General features: G+C 45.1%; 1 protein-coding gene across 1 annotated transcript in view; it reads left to right on the plus strand.

Annotated features, from left to right (window-relative positions):
- The first annotated feature begins 733 nt into the window (after nucleotides 1–733).
- zgc:171482 (zinc finger protein) overlaps nucleotides 734–13,844 on the plus strand; it is a 63,265-nt gene continuing 50,154 nt past the window's right edge. Inside the window, 1 exon segment of the mRNA XM_034203837.1 lies at nucleotides 734–1,239. Within this exon segment, the coding sequence (XP_034059728.1) occupies nucleotides 1,204–1,239 (36 nt within the window). The 5' untranslated portion in view covers nucleotides 734–1,203.

A 13,844-nucleotide genomic window follows, 5' to 3' on the forward strand; every position in this document is an offset into this window, starting at 1 on the left:
GGTTATTGTCGGCTTCTGTAAGTTGGACTGTGATTCATGGCTGTGTAGTATTGTGACTGGGATTCAAAAGCAACTGTTATTCCATTCAAATCCTGACAACACATCATCCTGAAATATGGGATAATTTGCGGGAATTTGGCTGAGATTGTCTGCAAAATAAGACCTGCAGCAAAATACTGCAATCATCTTCGTAAAGGGAACAACTCTAGAAATATTTGCTTTGGTAGCATTTTGGTATTTCTCTTTTTTGGTTATTTATCATTATAAATATATCAGTCTTTTTTCAAGTTTGATTGGTTACTTGTTGAGTCTACAGAGCATGTCAATAGTGCAATTATGACCAAACCCATCCAATGTGCCTTCTTCAAATTGCTGGTATTGGTTTACCTTCAGTGGCACATTAGCAAAGACTTGATGGATAAAGTTTACTGTTGAAAGAAGTTGGAGGTATGAAATATTTGTATATTGTTTGTTTACTCTTATCTTATTAGTTAACCTCCTCAGATGGACTGAAAGTAATTCAAAACATCTCGTCAGTATGATGTGACAAGTGATTGACGCACACCTGAGCAGCATTTACGCTTAGACTATATGAAACACAGGTTCGCTATTACAGCCATTGTGACATATGACAGGATTTTTGGCGCTTTTTCTCCCTCTCTGTTTTTATGTAAGATGATATTAATGTGGGTGCACTGTGCTGAAATACTCACTCGACCAGTGCTCCCACTCACTCACTCACTCTGCAAACCCAGCATTCAGTGAACACTATCACACACAGGGAGAGCCGAAAGCGCTTTCTGTCTTTCATTCATCCCGCTGAAGCTGCTCACACTTTCTTCTTCTCTTCCCTCCCTTTTTCCTCCCTCACGCTGGTGCAGCTTACTTTATTTTTGTTTTCCTTCCTCGGTGCCTTTCGGTCGGAGTAGTGGTGGATGATATCAACAGAGCCCCGTTTCTTCTCGGCTCCGCGATACTACAGAGGAGTCGCTAGAGGATACGCTCATCACGACAGAGAGCAGCGCGAGGGAGTTTTCTGTTCTTGTTTTGGACGGTACGGCGCGATTTTAAACAAGAAATATACACGATATCAGTGTTGAAGAGCAGCCTTGCGACAAACGCTCCACCTGACGAGACTCCCGTTAAGTTTTGACGGATTTTACGGCACAGGTGCGTAAAGGATTAACCACCGGGATTTTGCGGATGGTTGTCGGAGAGGAGTCACTGCCTCTGCGCAAGGTGAGTGATGGATTTAACTGGAAAATACTCACAATGGAGTTTGATCAACAGATGAGTTATTGATCTGTATTGACCTCCTTATTTGACATCTGGATCATTATTCTGTCGGTTTCAGGCAGAATACAGAAGGCTATGGCACCTTAAATCACTTAATATCGCTATATAATTCTTGCTGGAGCGTCAGCAGAGTTTGTAGTAACCTCTACAAACTTTGTTGTGTTGTTTTTTTAATTTGTAAATAGATCTGAGTAATGATATTTATCTCAAATTACAGAATCAGCATGCTTTATAACATCATAGTTTGCCTTTCGGGATTGAAATATCCTTCTTAGGCGTTTCTGGATGTTGACCTTGACTTTTTGGACTAATGTCAACTGCTGCAACTCATAACAGTTGAATATGTTTACATCGATTCCTTGTTTTGTTACTATAGTCTGTTACATAGTCCAAGGTGCACATGTAGTGCGCCCAAGACTCATCATTACATCAGAAAATATGCAACCAGAGAATGGCTGGTGGTCTGCTTGATAAATGTCATGAATGATTGATACACTTTCAACATGTAGCAGAATATTTTCCTACCAAACTGCTTTTCGAATAATGTCGCTCATTTCATTTTACCTGTGTATGTTTAATGAATTTAGAGAATGTTGGCTGCTCGCTTTAGTTTTATTAGATGCAGAGATTTGGCTCATGATTCAGAAACTTTTCACGGTATTGCAAATCCAAGATCTGGCACAGGTTCAATAATGACTGTGTGAAATATGAATGTGAGACTTGTCAGATACATTATGGATTAGGTCTGATACTTGCTGCCTCTAGTTTCACTGGCTCCTATCTCATTGAGAGCCCGCTTTTAGCGAGTATTTGTCACTTTGGGAAGAATGCTCAGTCAGTCTGTGGCAGGATGACCAGGCTGTTCCTTAATATCACTCATGCAGAGGTGTCAGGAAGTAAACAATTAAATGTATTTGAGTCATCACACCCAGCAGTGGCGGTTCTAGACCAATTTGTCTGGGGGGGCCACTGGGGGGCCAGTTATTTTCTGAGGGGGGCACAATAAATGCAGGACGAAAAAGAGAACTATACAGTATGAAGTAATTGCGCATAAGAAAACAATGCAATACAATTATTGGTATTTGTTTCAGTACACTTATTTATTTCAGATAGATCTTACAGTTATTACTGTTAGCTTCAGCTTAAGTTATAGTGCAATGTTTGCACTAACACCATAGTTATATAAAAATAAAGGCAATGAACAGTTACATCTCTACTTTACATAAGGGTGTCTGCACAATCTCACATTACAGCAACAAAATCCTGCGGTTTTTGGCAAACCGAGTACCAGAAAATATACATTTAAAAAAAAAAAACTTTTCATTGTTAGGGGGGCCACAGGGAGGTCAGAGGTCAGTGTTAGGGGGGCACTGCCCCCCCCCCTAGAACCGCCCCTGACACACAGCCATTTCGTCCCTCAGAAAAGCACATTTTGTTTACCCTGCTCTCACCTCACTGCAGTCTATACTCTGCCTTCTTATTTCCACTCTGTTTTTCCACATGTCGCCCAACCTACTGAGCTGAGGCTTCATGCTCTGTTTTCATACAGGTATTAATCTGCATCCTCTGACTTCTGTACATCAGGTCACTGCAGCAGGCAGGGCGACAGGGTGTCTCAGAGCTGGAATAAGAGAGAAATTCCCCCTTTTACACCATTTAAGAGCTGCAAGCCTGCAACTGACAATTATTTGTATAATTGTAAATCAGACCAATAAACAATTGTTCTTTTGGTCCTTTAAATGTCAGAAATGTGTGAAAAAAAGCCCTTCGAAAGGTTTCCAGAGCCAAATAAGACTTCTTAAAAACAGACTTAAATCAAAGCTGCAATGGTAAATGGAGAGTCAATAGACAGAGAAACCAACAGCAACCATTTTGACAGTTAATTAAAAGTAAATTCAAGCAATAATGCCGTAGTAATTATAATATCGTAGTTTCAGCATCTCAATTGGGAGGATTTGCTTCTTTCTTCTGTGGGATCATTTATGTATTTGCTTTTAAGGCTTAGTCGTTCACAAACAAGACATTTAAAGACCTGATCTTAAAATCTCAATCAATGCTGGACTTAATGTAGACCAGGGGTGCCCACACTTTTTTGGCTGGTGAGCTACTTTTGAAATGACCAGCTCACCGAGGTCTACCAACCCAAAATAATATCTCAAATTGTAAGGGTTGCTGAATAACACCTTTTATTTATACATGGGATAACTACAATAGGGCTGCAACAAACAACTCATTTGATAATCGATTAAACGATTAATTGACTATTCGGACTATTACTGTATGCCTTGCACAATTTCTCAAACGCTCTGATTTAGCCATCAACTTTTAGATTTAGCTTGAGGTTGTTTTAGGCATGTGAAACTAACAATGAAGACAATAAAGATGAATACTTGATTCAAAAATACATATATTATTAAATTAACTTAACAAATTGTTTACAAAACTAACATTGCTTTTTATTTAAATTAAATACATAATATTTCACATCAAAAGAAACAACAGTGTTTTAACAAATCGTATTAAATAATGTGATGACAGAACTGTAAACAGAATAGCTGAAACTTTAACAAACTAAATAACTCTGTTACCTCTAATCATTAATCCATGTTTGTATAATTGAGTTAACTCCGTGTGTTGCTGCTAGCATAACACCTGACGTGGAAAAGTTACTCGTGGACGGGGCTACAGAGCTACAAGAAAGACAGTCGAACCCGGTGCATTCCTCTGTCTGAATGTGGTGCACTTTTGCTAAATGTTTAGACAAATTGCTCGTGTTACCGCCCTTACATGCTAAACTCTTATTGCACTTTTGGTAACGAGCATTGTCCACCTCAAGACGGGTAACATTTAACCACACCTTGGAGCGCTTCTCTCCGCCATCCCAGCCGTGTGTTGCTGCATGTAGCAGCAGCGTGTGTGTACACTGCCCCGCCCCCTCGCACACGGGGGAGAGATCTCGTCTCGATTGGAAAGATCAAAAATACACCGACCAAAGACGCATTTGTTTTGTCTTTTTGCATAATTTAGAAACGAGTTGGCGACACTAATACTGCGAGATAATGTTTGTGTAGCAATAATACATGACCTTTCTCTTTCTCAACTCGCTATTCGGAGGGAAGTCGCTGTCGCCTTGTGAACACTCCGATAATGCCTATCCACGTTACCTTTCTTTGGCAAAGCGACGCTTGCTTTACAAATAAGGCAAATAACCTTTGAATGTGACATCACAACAAAATATTCTTCCTCCCATTCTGGGTGGAAGTGGTATGTTTTTAGCTTTTTGCTCGGTCCTGCACTCATTTTGTTGTTTGTTTGTTGTTTGTCTCTTTAACTTAATTTGAGTTCTCATTCATAACACTCCGTTCGATGTCTCACTATGGGATGCGCCTCATCGCGGAGCAAACAGAAGCATCAATCTCATTACGCCAATCCTGATTGGCTGGTGATCTTGACGTCAGCGTCAGGGAATTCACCCCCTATAAGTAGCTTGCGCCACGACGCATGCGTCATTCAAACACCTCTTCTCGCTTCAGAGCACATCTCTATAGTAGCCAGACAAGCTTAACGGTCCACAGACTGAACCCAAATATAACCATTTCGGTCGACGGGCGCTCGCCGGCTACTCCTTCTGCTTCGCAAGAAGACGGTAATACTAACGCCAGTTAGTATTAAAATCGACCTCGCCATTTCTTTCCCCAGAAAGTAAGGTAAGGTTTTGATTTTTCTCAAGCTAGCTACGCACCTGTTGCTAGCTAGCTTCCCCTTACTACCGACACCACGGTAGCGAGGACGCTTTTATTTTTCTCTCTCACGATTAGAAGTATATTGACACACCAGTCAATATTCTTTGAGAACAAAGGACCCACACCGTTCCTTTTTCTCCGGATTAAGGACGGGTTGGTAACACTTTTTCTCTCAACGACGTACCTGTTACGAGCGGGTCCTCTCCACGCCACGAGGCGAACAAGATGGACGCCTCTCCCCCTCACACCAGAGGAGTCAGGGACTCGGAGGCTCGGTCATGCGGCTGCGGGTTGAAGATAGCAGGCACAGACTCACACCAGGTCTGCTCGTCCTGCCTCGGGCTGGAACATGCCCAGGAGGCTATCGACAACCCCGGCTCGTGCGGGCATTGTGCCCGTTTCATCCGAAAGAGCCTCCACCGATGGCTAGCACACCAAGATAGCTTGTTGGAACAGGACTTCCTCATGTCCACTGATTCGCCGTTTGGCAATCAAGACACGGGGGCGTCCGCCGCAGAGACTGAGCCCCTCACTGTGTCGGTCTGGGGCTCACTAACAGCGGCAGCTGCGGAACCGGGATCCAACGCCGTGTAAGGCCGGGAACCGGTGGCGGCAAGAGACGCGGGAACGGAGCCCCACGCCTCACCAGGCGGGAGCTCCCGGCGAGACCTCACCATGGTCTCGCCCGCAGAGGCTCGGCCTGCTCCGCATACCGCCGATGGAACTGCTGAGGATGGGCCCGTCACCAAGCAGGAACCCCACGCTGCCAGCGAAGGTGGACCGTTTCCAGTCGACCATGACTGAACGGTCCTACAGAGCCGCAGCGTTGTCCGCCAGGGCTCTGAACGTTTCCTCACTGCTAACCGCATACCAAGCGGAGCTCTGTGAGGATATGTTGAGTAATCCTGGACCGGCCGTTCTGGATGAGTTGGCCGCGGTCACAGACATTTGTCTCCGTGTCCAACGCTGCGCCGTCCAGGCCACGGGCAAAACAATGGGGATCATGGTGGTGCAGGAAAGAGCTAGATGGCTCAACCTCACCAACCTCCCAGACCGGGTAAAGGAGGATGTGCTTGACATGCCCATCGTTCCCGAGGGGATTTTCGGCTCCGCTCTTGCCTCCATGCAGAGGAGATGCGAGTCGAAAAAGAAGGAGGACGAGGCCCTCCACCTCCCTCGAAGGGCCCAGCCGCTGCCTTCGCAGCAGCAGCCCTTCGTCCAAGCTGCTCCGAACCCTGCTCGGTTCAAAATACCGAAAACGCAGAGGTCGCAGTCCGCCCCGAGTCCCCAGCCCAGGCAGGGGACGAGGGCGAGCTGGCCTAGAAAATCTCCGGTTCCGGCTGCAGCCCAGGCGCAGCCAACCCAGAATCTCGGCCAGCAGTCGAGGAAGAAGAAGCGAGCGGCGTGACAGCCCCTCCTTCTCCCCTCTGTGACAGAGCTGGAAGTCTACAGTTCCCCAGCTCTAAATGTGTTCCCGCCGCCTCGAGAGATGCCTCAACACCATCCTCAAGTCCGCGTAAACACATGTCACACACTTATTGATTTTTCTGTCATAAAACATTTTCCGCTGACGCATCCAGGCTTCGAGCCAAGGGCGCAGCTCGGAAAAAATGAAAAGAAAAACAATAAAAACAATAAACAGTCCGTCAACTGTTCCCCTTCTGAGAGCAGCTACGGCCTCTCTCAAAGGGCGGACAATTGACGGGTCTGTGAAGGCACCACCGTCACGCACATGCGCAGTGCCAGCTGGGGCTGTAAAGGCACCACCGTCACGCGCATGCGCAGTGCCGGCTGGAGCTGTAAAGGCACCACCGTCACGTGCATGCGCAGTGCCGGCTGGAGCTGTAAAGGCACCACCGTCACGTGCATGCGCAGTGCCGGCTGGAGCCGTAAGGGCACCACCGCCACGCGCATGCGCTGTGTCGGTGGGGATTGTCGAAATGGGGCACCACAGTGCTCAGACACTGGAGGGCCCCATAACACAACAAATAGAGACTCAGAGGGGAAGAGACGTGACATCTTAGCTGGCTCTAAGGAGCATACAGCAGGAGATGCTCACGACATCTGCTTGGGTTTCTCAAGACAATTACACGGAGCTACAGACTCCAAGTCACCGTCGCCCCCCCCCTCGCTTCTCGGGCATTCTGCATTCGCAGGCCCGAGGAGAGTCAGCCCATATTCTGGAGAGAGAGATTCTCTCACTCCTAGAAAAGAGGGCTATATCTATTGTACCCGCCGAGCAGAGTCAGGGCGGCTTCTATTCCAAGTACTTCCTCATTCCCAAACGGGGAGGGAACGGAATTCGGCCAATACTTGATTTGAGGGCTCTGAACAAATATCTAAAAAATATATAAGTTCAGAATGCTCACTCACACATCTCTGCTGCGGCTCGTGCGACAAAACGACTGGTTTACATCAGTCGACCTGAAATATGCGTATTTTCACATCCCAGTATATTACCCACACAGGAAATATCTGAGATTCGCATTTCAGGGGATCTGTTATGAATACAGAGTACTCCCCTTCGGTCTGTCTCTCAGTCCAAGGGTGTTTGTACGGATGTACGGAAGCCGCGATAGCCCCGTTAAGACAACAGGGTATTCGCCTGGCGACCTACCTGGACGACTGGCTGCTTCTCGCACAGTCGGAGCAGGAGGCTGTTACGCAGACAAATGTCCTCGTAAAGCACCTGCTCAACCTGGGTTTCATAATAAACACAGAGAAGAGCATGTTGTGCCCCGCGCAGACTATACTCTTCCTGGGTTTACGCCTGAACTCGGTGCCCTTTTCAGCTCGCTTGTCAGCGGAAAGAGTGAAAGCTTTCAGAGCTTGTCTCGCTCTTTTCCAGCTGCGCAAACATGTTCTCTTCAGATCATGCCTGCGATTGCTGGGGCTCATGGCGTCAGCCATCCTGGTCGTACGACTGGGACGCTTACACATGAGGGAGTTTCAGCGCTGGGTGGCCGCCCTAAAACTAAACCTGTGAGTGATGGTTACTGTGAAATGTGTAATGGCACTGCGCCACTGGCTGCACCCGACTTTTCTAGTACGAGGTGTGCCTATGGGTGCTGTCCTTTCACGGAAAGTGGTCACCACGGACGCATGTCTGACAGGTTGGGGAGGTATTTATGAAGGTCGCCCGGTGAGGGGTCTCTGGAGCAGAGACCTCCAGCGGGCGCACATAAATTACCTGGAGCTTTTAGCGGTGTTTCTCACCCTAAAACGCTTTCTGCCTTTCCTCAGGGGACATCACGTCCTCGTGAGGACAGACAATACGACCACAATATCGTATATTAACCGCCAAGGGGGTTTGCGTTCTCTCCAGTTATACACACTGGCGCGCAAACTGATCCTATGGAGCGGTAGACGTCTCCTCTCTCTGAGAGCGACGCACGTACCGGGAGTGATGAACCTCGGGGCAGATCTACTGTCCAGAGGTATACCACTTTATGCAGACTGGACTCTACATCCAAGGATTGTGAGCCAGCTGTGGGTGCGTTACGGCAGAGCCGCGGTGGATCTGTTCGCATCGAAAGACAACGCTCAGTGTCAGCTGTTCTTTTCGATGCGCGATCTAAATGCACCGTTAGGCGTGGATGCACTCGCGCACGATTGGCCCCCGGGCCTTCTGTACGCGTTCCCACCCCTGGCTCTGATACCCCCAACTCTGGCCAGAATGAGAGAGCAACGCCACACACTTATCCTGATAGCTCCGCACTGGCCAGCTATATACTGGCTAGCGGAGATATATCAGCTGCTGTGCGGGCAGCCATGGCAGCTCCCACTACGCAGGGACATACTGTCCCAAGCGGGGGGGGCGATCTTTCACCCACACCCAGAGCGCTTGGCTCTATGGGCCTGGCCCGTGAGTGGTACAATCTGAATACAGTGTGACATGAAGCTGACCCTGGCAGCTGCCAAGCGAGCCAGTGGCACTCATGCACTATCTGTACAGTCGTCATGCACTCAGTTCGCCCCAGGGCAAACAGAGTGTGGTTGAAGCCCAACCCTGCCTTTATCTTAAGGCGGTTGGTTCAGGTACCACATTTGACATTGAGGCATCCTCCCCGCCACTGTATTCCTCCGGGGAACAGCGGCCGGATTTGCCGTGTCCAGCCCGTGCTTTACGCACGTACAGGGACAGATCAAGGGTGCTTCGTCATAATGACCAACCCCTTGTGTCCTGGGCTAACCCTTATAAGGGCAAGCCTGTTACTAAGCAACGGCTCTCCCACTGGTTTGTGGAAGCAATTGCTTTGGGGCTCATACGAGTCAGAGTTCGCAGGCACCCTCGGGTCCGCGAGCTCTTTCGACTCAGGGTCTGGCTGCATCCTGGGCTCTGTCCAGGATGTCTCCCATCCAAGACATTGGTGCAGCGACGAGCTGGTCCTCGCCGCTCACTTTTGTCCGCCTCTTAACAGGCTGGACGTTCTGCGATGAGGCGCATCCCATAGTGAGACATCTCACTTCATGTTACTCTGAGAACTTGGGTTACGTAAGTAACCTATAGTTTTCCAGGCACTTGACTGATTTTGTATCGCTTTGCATTCTGGGTTAACAGACTGGAAAGCGATAGGTTGCTTTTTCTGTCAATCAAGTAAACTCCTGAATTAAGTGGCAGGGAGGCCAAGGGAGAAGGGATTAAAACCTGTTTTGTCTATTTTAACCATGGATGTATAATAAGTATAATAAGATTTTAACGGAGCTGGACATTTTTTTTTATGAATGACTCGCGATCTACCAGCATTGCCCCCGCGGTCGACCGGTCGACGTATTGGGCACCTCTGAGTAGACCAAATAATTAATCCTCTTATCAAGAAAATAATAATTACATTGATCAATAATGAAAATATGTGGTAATTGTGGCAAAATCCCTAACCAAAAATGTTCAATATCATGAGAAACAAAAAAAAGCAGTCGAATACACTTTGGCGTCTGGAACCAGCAAACTTTGGGCATTTTTCCTTATAAATTACTTATTGTTGTTAAACACTATATGTTGACCTAACCTCCTCTGGGGGTCCGGGGGGCATGCTCCCTAGGGAAATTTTTTTTTTAAATGTTGAAGTTAAAAGCAACAATCTGGTGCACTTTGAGAGCAACATTAGGAGATCTCTGGTTACATATCTCAACACCCATATGAAACAGAATTGTAAGCAGATTCATTTTTCTTTATGGATATTTTACAAATCACTTTCAAACTGTATTCTTCTTTATTAATAACAACTTTTTTTACTGTCATATAGTATTTTATACCTGTTTACTTTATTCTCTTGTTTTTTTATAACTATAATGGTCATATAAAGATGTGCCTTTACCTCACTGGTTGTAGAAAAAGCTTTTTATATTCGTTAGCATAGCTAGCTGACCAGATGCTAATAACAACAAAGTTATTGACTGTATGATCAGTATGACAGATGAACAGATCGCCACTGGACTTTCAACTAAAGACACAGCCGCGCAAAAACTGCGGCATGTGTACGGCTCCTTATGGTTACTGCAATTTCTGAAGTGCCAGAGCAGCGTTCAGGTGCTCTCCGTCAGAACTGCATCCCTGTCAGTCGAGACCATAGATAGACTGTATCAGCGCCGGACTGTATATATAAAGAAGGTCGAAGACATATACCATGTGATGACACGTTAGGCTCGTGTTGTGTTCAAGGACCCTGACCTTGACCAGGAAAAACAGGCATTCGCTTGTTTAATTTTTTTGCGGTCTAGATTTCTTACATTTTTTTCTTTTTTGCGTGTGTTTATAAATTACCTCGAGGGCCGTACAAAATTGTCTCGCGGGCCGTATACGGCCCGGAGGCCGGAGGTTCCCCGCCCCTGCTCTAAGTGCACATTTAAAGAGGGGCAAAAAATACAAAATAAGATAAAGCGGGTTAATTGACATGTTTTTCATAATGTGGAACATATGCAGTGAAGCTGTTTCCAGCTCGGAGCCATCTACAGTAGAAGTACAGAAGCCTATTTCACTCTTCCTCTCTCTGTCTCTCGTGAGGTGCTGAACTGCATCTGGGGGAGAATCTGATTAACAGACTGGCATAATTTAACCAGTCCTGAAGGAATTAAAGGAAAAGTGATGTTGTTCTTGCAAAGTGCTCGCTTGCCTTCTATACATACAAATAAAGTGCTTGCACGCACACGATAGACACACACACACACAGTCCGAGAGCAATAATTGAGGCGGTGATGCTCCTCAAACGCTTCTTCGCTCTTAAAGGACATGGATTGATTCAATTGCTCTAGTTTCTTTAAGATTGATAGCGCATCATTTGTAGGTGTGTGTCTTTTGTGTGTGTATGTTTTCCTCCAGGAGTGCTCCATAGCAACAGGCAGCATATCTTCTTCAAATATCTGTTTCTCCCACACCGTATGCTGTGACCTTTCTGCTGTCTGTGTGCACGCACGTCTTTGCTCGGGTGCATCTGTGTTAATGTGTTGGTGGGTCTGTGTACATCAGTGTGTGGGCCATTTGACCTTTCTTGGTGTACATTCATTAATAGCTGCATGATAGCTTATATGGAACCACCCGCTGTGCCTGTCCTCATGATCAAGATATTGAAGCAGCATCAGTGCGATGCCAACCTTTCCCAAAGAGCTTTTTGCGCCTCTTTTTTCTCTCAAACAAAGCCAATATTGTCACAATTGTGCAGTGCTGATAAGGATTTGGCATGCTTTAGCAAAGTGTCAGTTTATCAGTCTTAGACTATTTCATGTATCTCTCCGCGGAAACAAGAGACATCTTTAATATATATCTCGACACGGTTTTGGTGTTATGTTAATATCAGTGTTAGACTAATAACTGGTTGCATATTTCATTTCCGGGAATAGCAGACAGTGCTCTTTAGAAATCAATTTTCTTTTGCTCCATCACCATGTTAGGAAACTGGCCAGCTGCCAAATAGAGAGGAGACGAGGGAAGGAGAGGAGCATATTGTGGGTGCATTAGTGGATAAGCAAAGGAAACATGCCTATCAGATGTAAAATTTGTTATTTTCTGTGTTTGAATTGGTCTTAAAAAGGTACTTCCTTTCTCAAAACTTCCTTCACAAGCACACTTTCGAATAGATGCAAGTTGAAGACGGCCAGTACATCCACATGTAATTTTCTATTCATATAGACTAGGGTGCTGTGCGGTCATGTCCTATTTTATCCATGCCAGAGAGTGTGTATGAGTGTGTGCATTTGTTTGTGATGCACAGCATGTGGTCCAAGCTCATACATATCAATAGCATATTCCTTTGTGTGCATGTGTGTTTGCTCATAATTCCCAAAGCACATGAGCACAGCACAGTATGGTGTTTATATGTAAGCAATCTTTGTAGATAGGGGATGTGCATGCAGAGACTGTAATTCATAATAAAATAATAACTTACCACGCTATCGTAGATTCGGTGCTGCATGTGTAAGTGCTGTTGGCATTGCTCGCTTTCCTTTGACATAGTCCTGCAAGATAAAATAAAAAACCATTGCCTTTTCCTCTTCAATTCCCTTATCAAACTCATATTAAATATCTTGAAAACACACTGTCTTTGTCTTTATTAGGATCCCCATTAGCACTAGCATGAGCATTGGCTATTCTTCCTGGAGTCCTCACACACTCAAAACATACATAAACATACATACAACAAAATTAAAACAAAACAAAACAGCTCATAATTTCATGCAATTTACAGTGAAATGAAGTGAAAACTAAAATGGTCATCCAATTATTACTGTATTCTGTGAATCGGAGGAGGTGGAGTTCATGTGACTGAAATTGGCTTTAATAGATAGTGTGTGGGTGAATAATAACAATAAAATAAATCTAATTTAATCTTATTTGATTTATCTAAAGTTCAATCTAGAAGAGTTTTAGTTGCTTTTCTTTTCTGTTTATTTTTAACATGGACTTTGTTTGATCATTTGACAGTTGATTGCTATGGTCAATGCCATCGATCTTCTCTGTTCTTGTGGCTGGAGGCACTGTTCTCTAACTAACACAAAAGGATCAACCAAGCTCTCACAAAAAAGCTGAAATCAATCCTTCCAATGCAATAACACAGTATTAGAGAACACAGTCCAGCTTAATTGATCATATGTTAGTGTATTTCTGACAGGGACAGAGCATTATTTACATTTCTGAAAATATGTTAGCCAGAATGGCCAATTTTTATCTGTAGTTTCCGCCCCGTGCATGCAAGAGTTAAAAGTCCAGACATAGGAAATAAAAGCTTAGAAAATACAATCGGACAAGAAGACAGCTCATCTATTAGCTAAACTCAGCTCCCGGCAAACTGAATAAACAGAAACCTCTACAGTGTGAGAGTCAAGTTCGATCAATCCCAATGGTCATATAGGCAGCCCAGCATGAAAACAACAAAAACTTTCCTTTACCACTATTGCACTTACCTTACCTGACCTGCATAATCATTTCAGCACAATTACACTGGAGGTTCTACAAGAAGCCAAGCAACATAGTTCAAGATAAATATTTCTAAGCTTTCAGACAACCACTGTCAGAAATGCAGTCCTAGACACATACCTCTTATAAAAGATGCACTAATAGGCCAGTTTTTACCTCTGGGCTGTTGTGAGGATCCTCGCAGGCATGGCAACTTACACTTTTACTTAGCAAACACTTAAACACAAATAAAAATAGGAGACCTACTATGATTGACAGGTGATTCTACAAGAATATCTGTCTACATGTCTCCTTAGGACCAACCAACATCATTAACTCTCAGCTGTGTTGCTGAAACTATTAATACCCCCGTTTAAAACTTTTTAGGAGCAATGCGCTCATGGTATAGATGTGGC

This window comes from Gymnodraco acuticeps, unplaced genomic scaffold (genome assembly GCF_902827175.1).
Source record: "Gymnodraco acuticeps unplaced genomic scaffold, fGymAcu1.1, whole genome shotgun sequence".
NCBI classification, from domain to species: Eukaryota; Metazoa; Chordata; class Actinopteri; order Perciformes; family Bathydraconidae; genus Gymnodraco; species Gymnodraco acuticeps.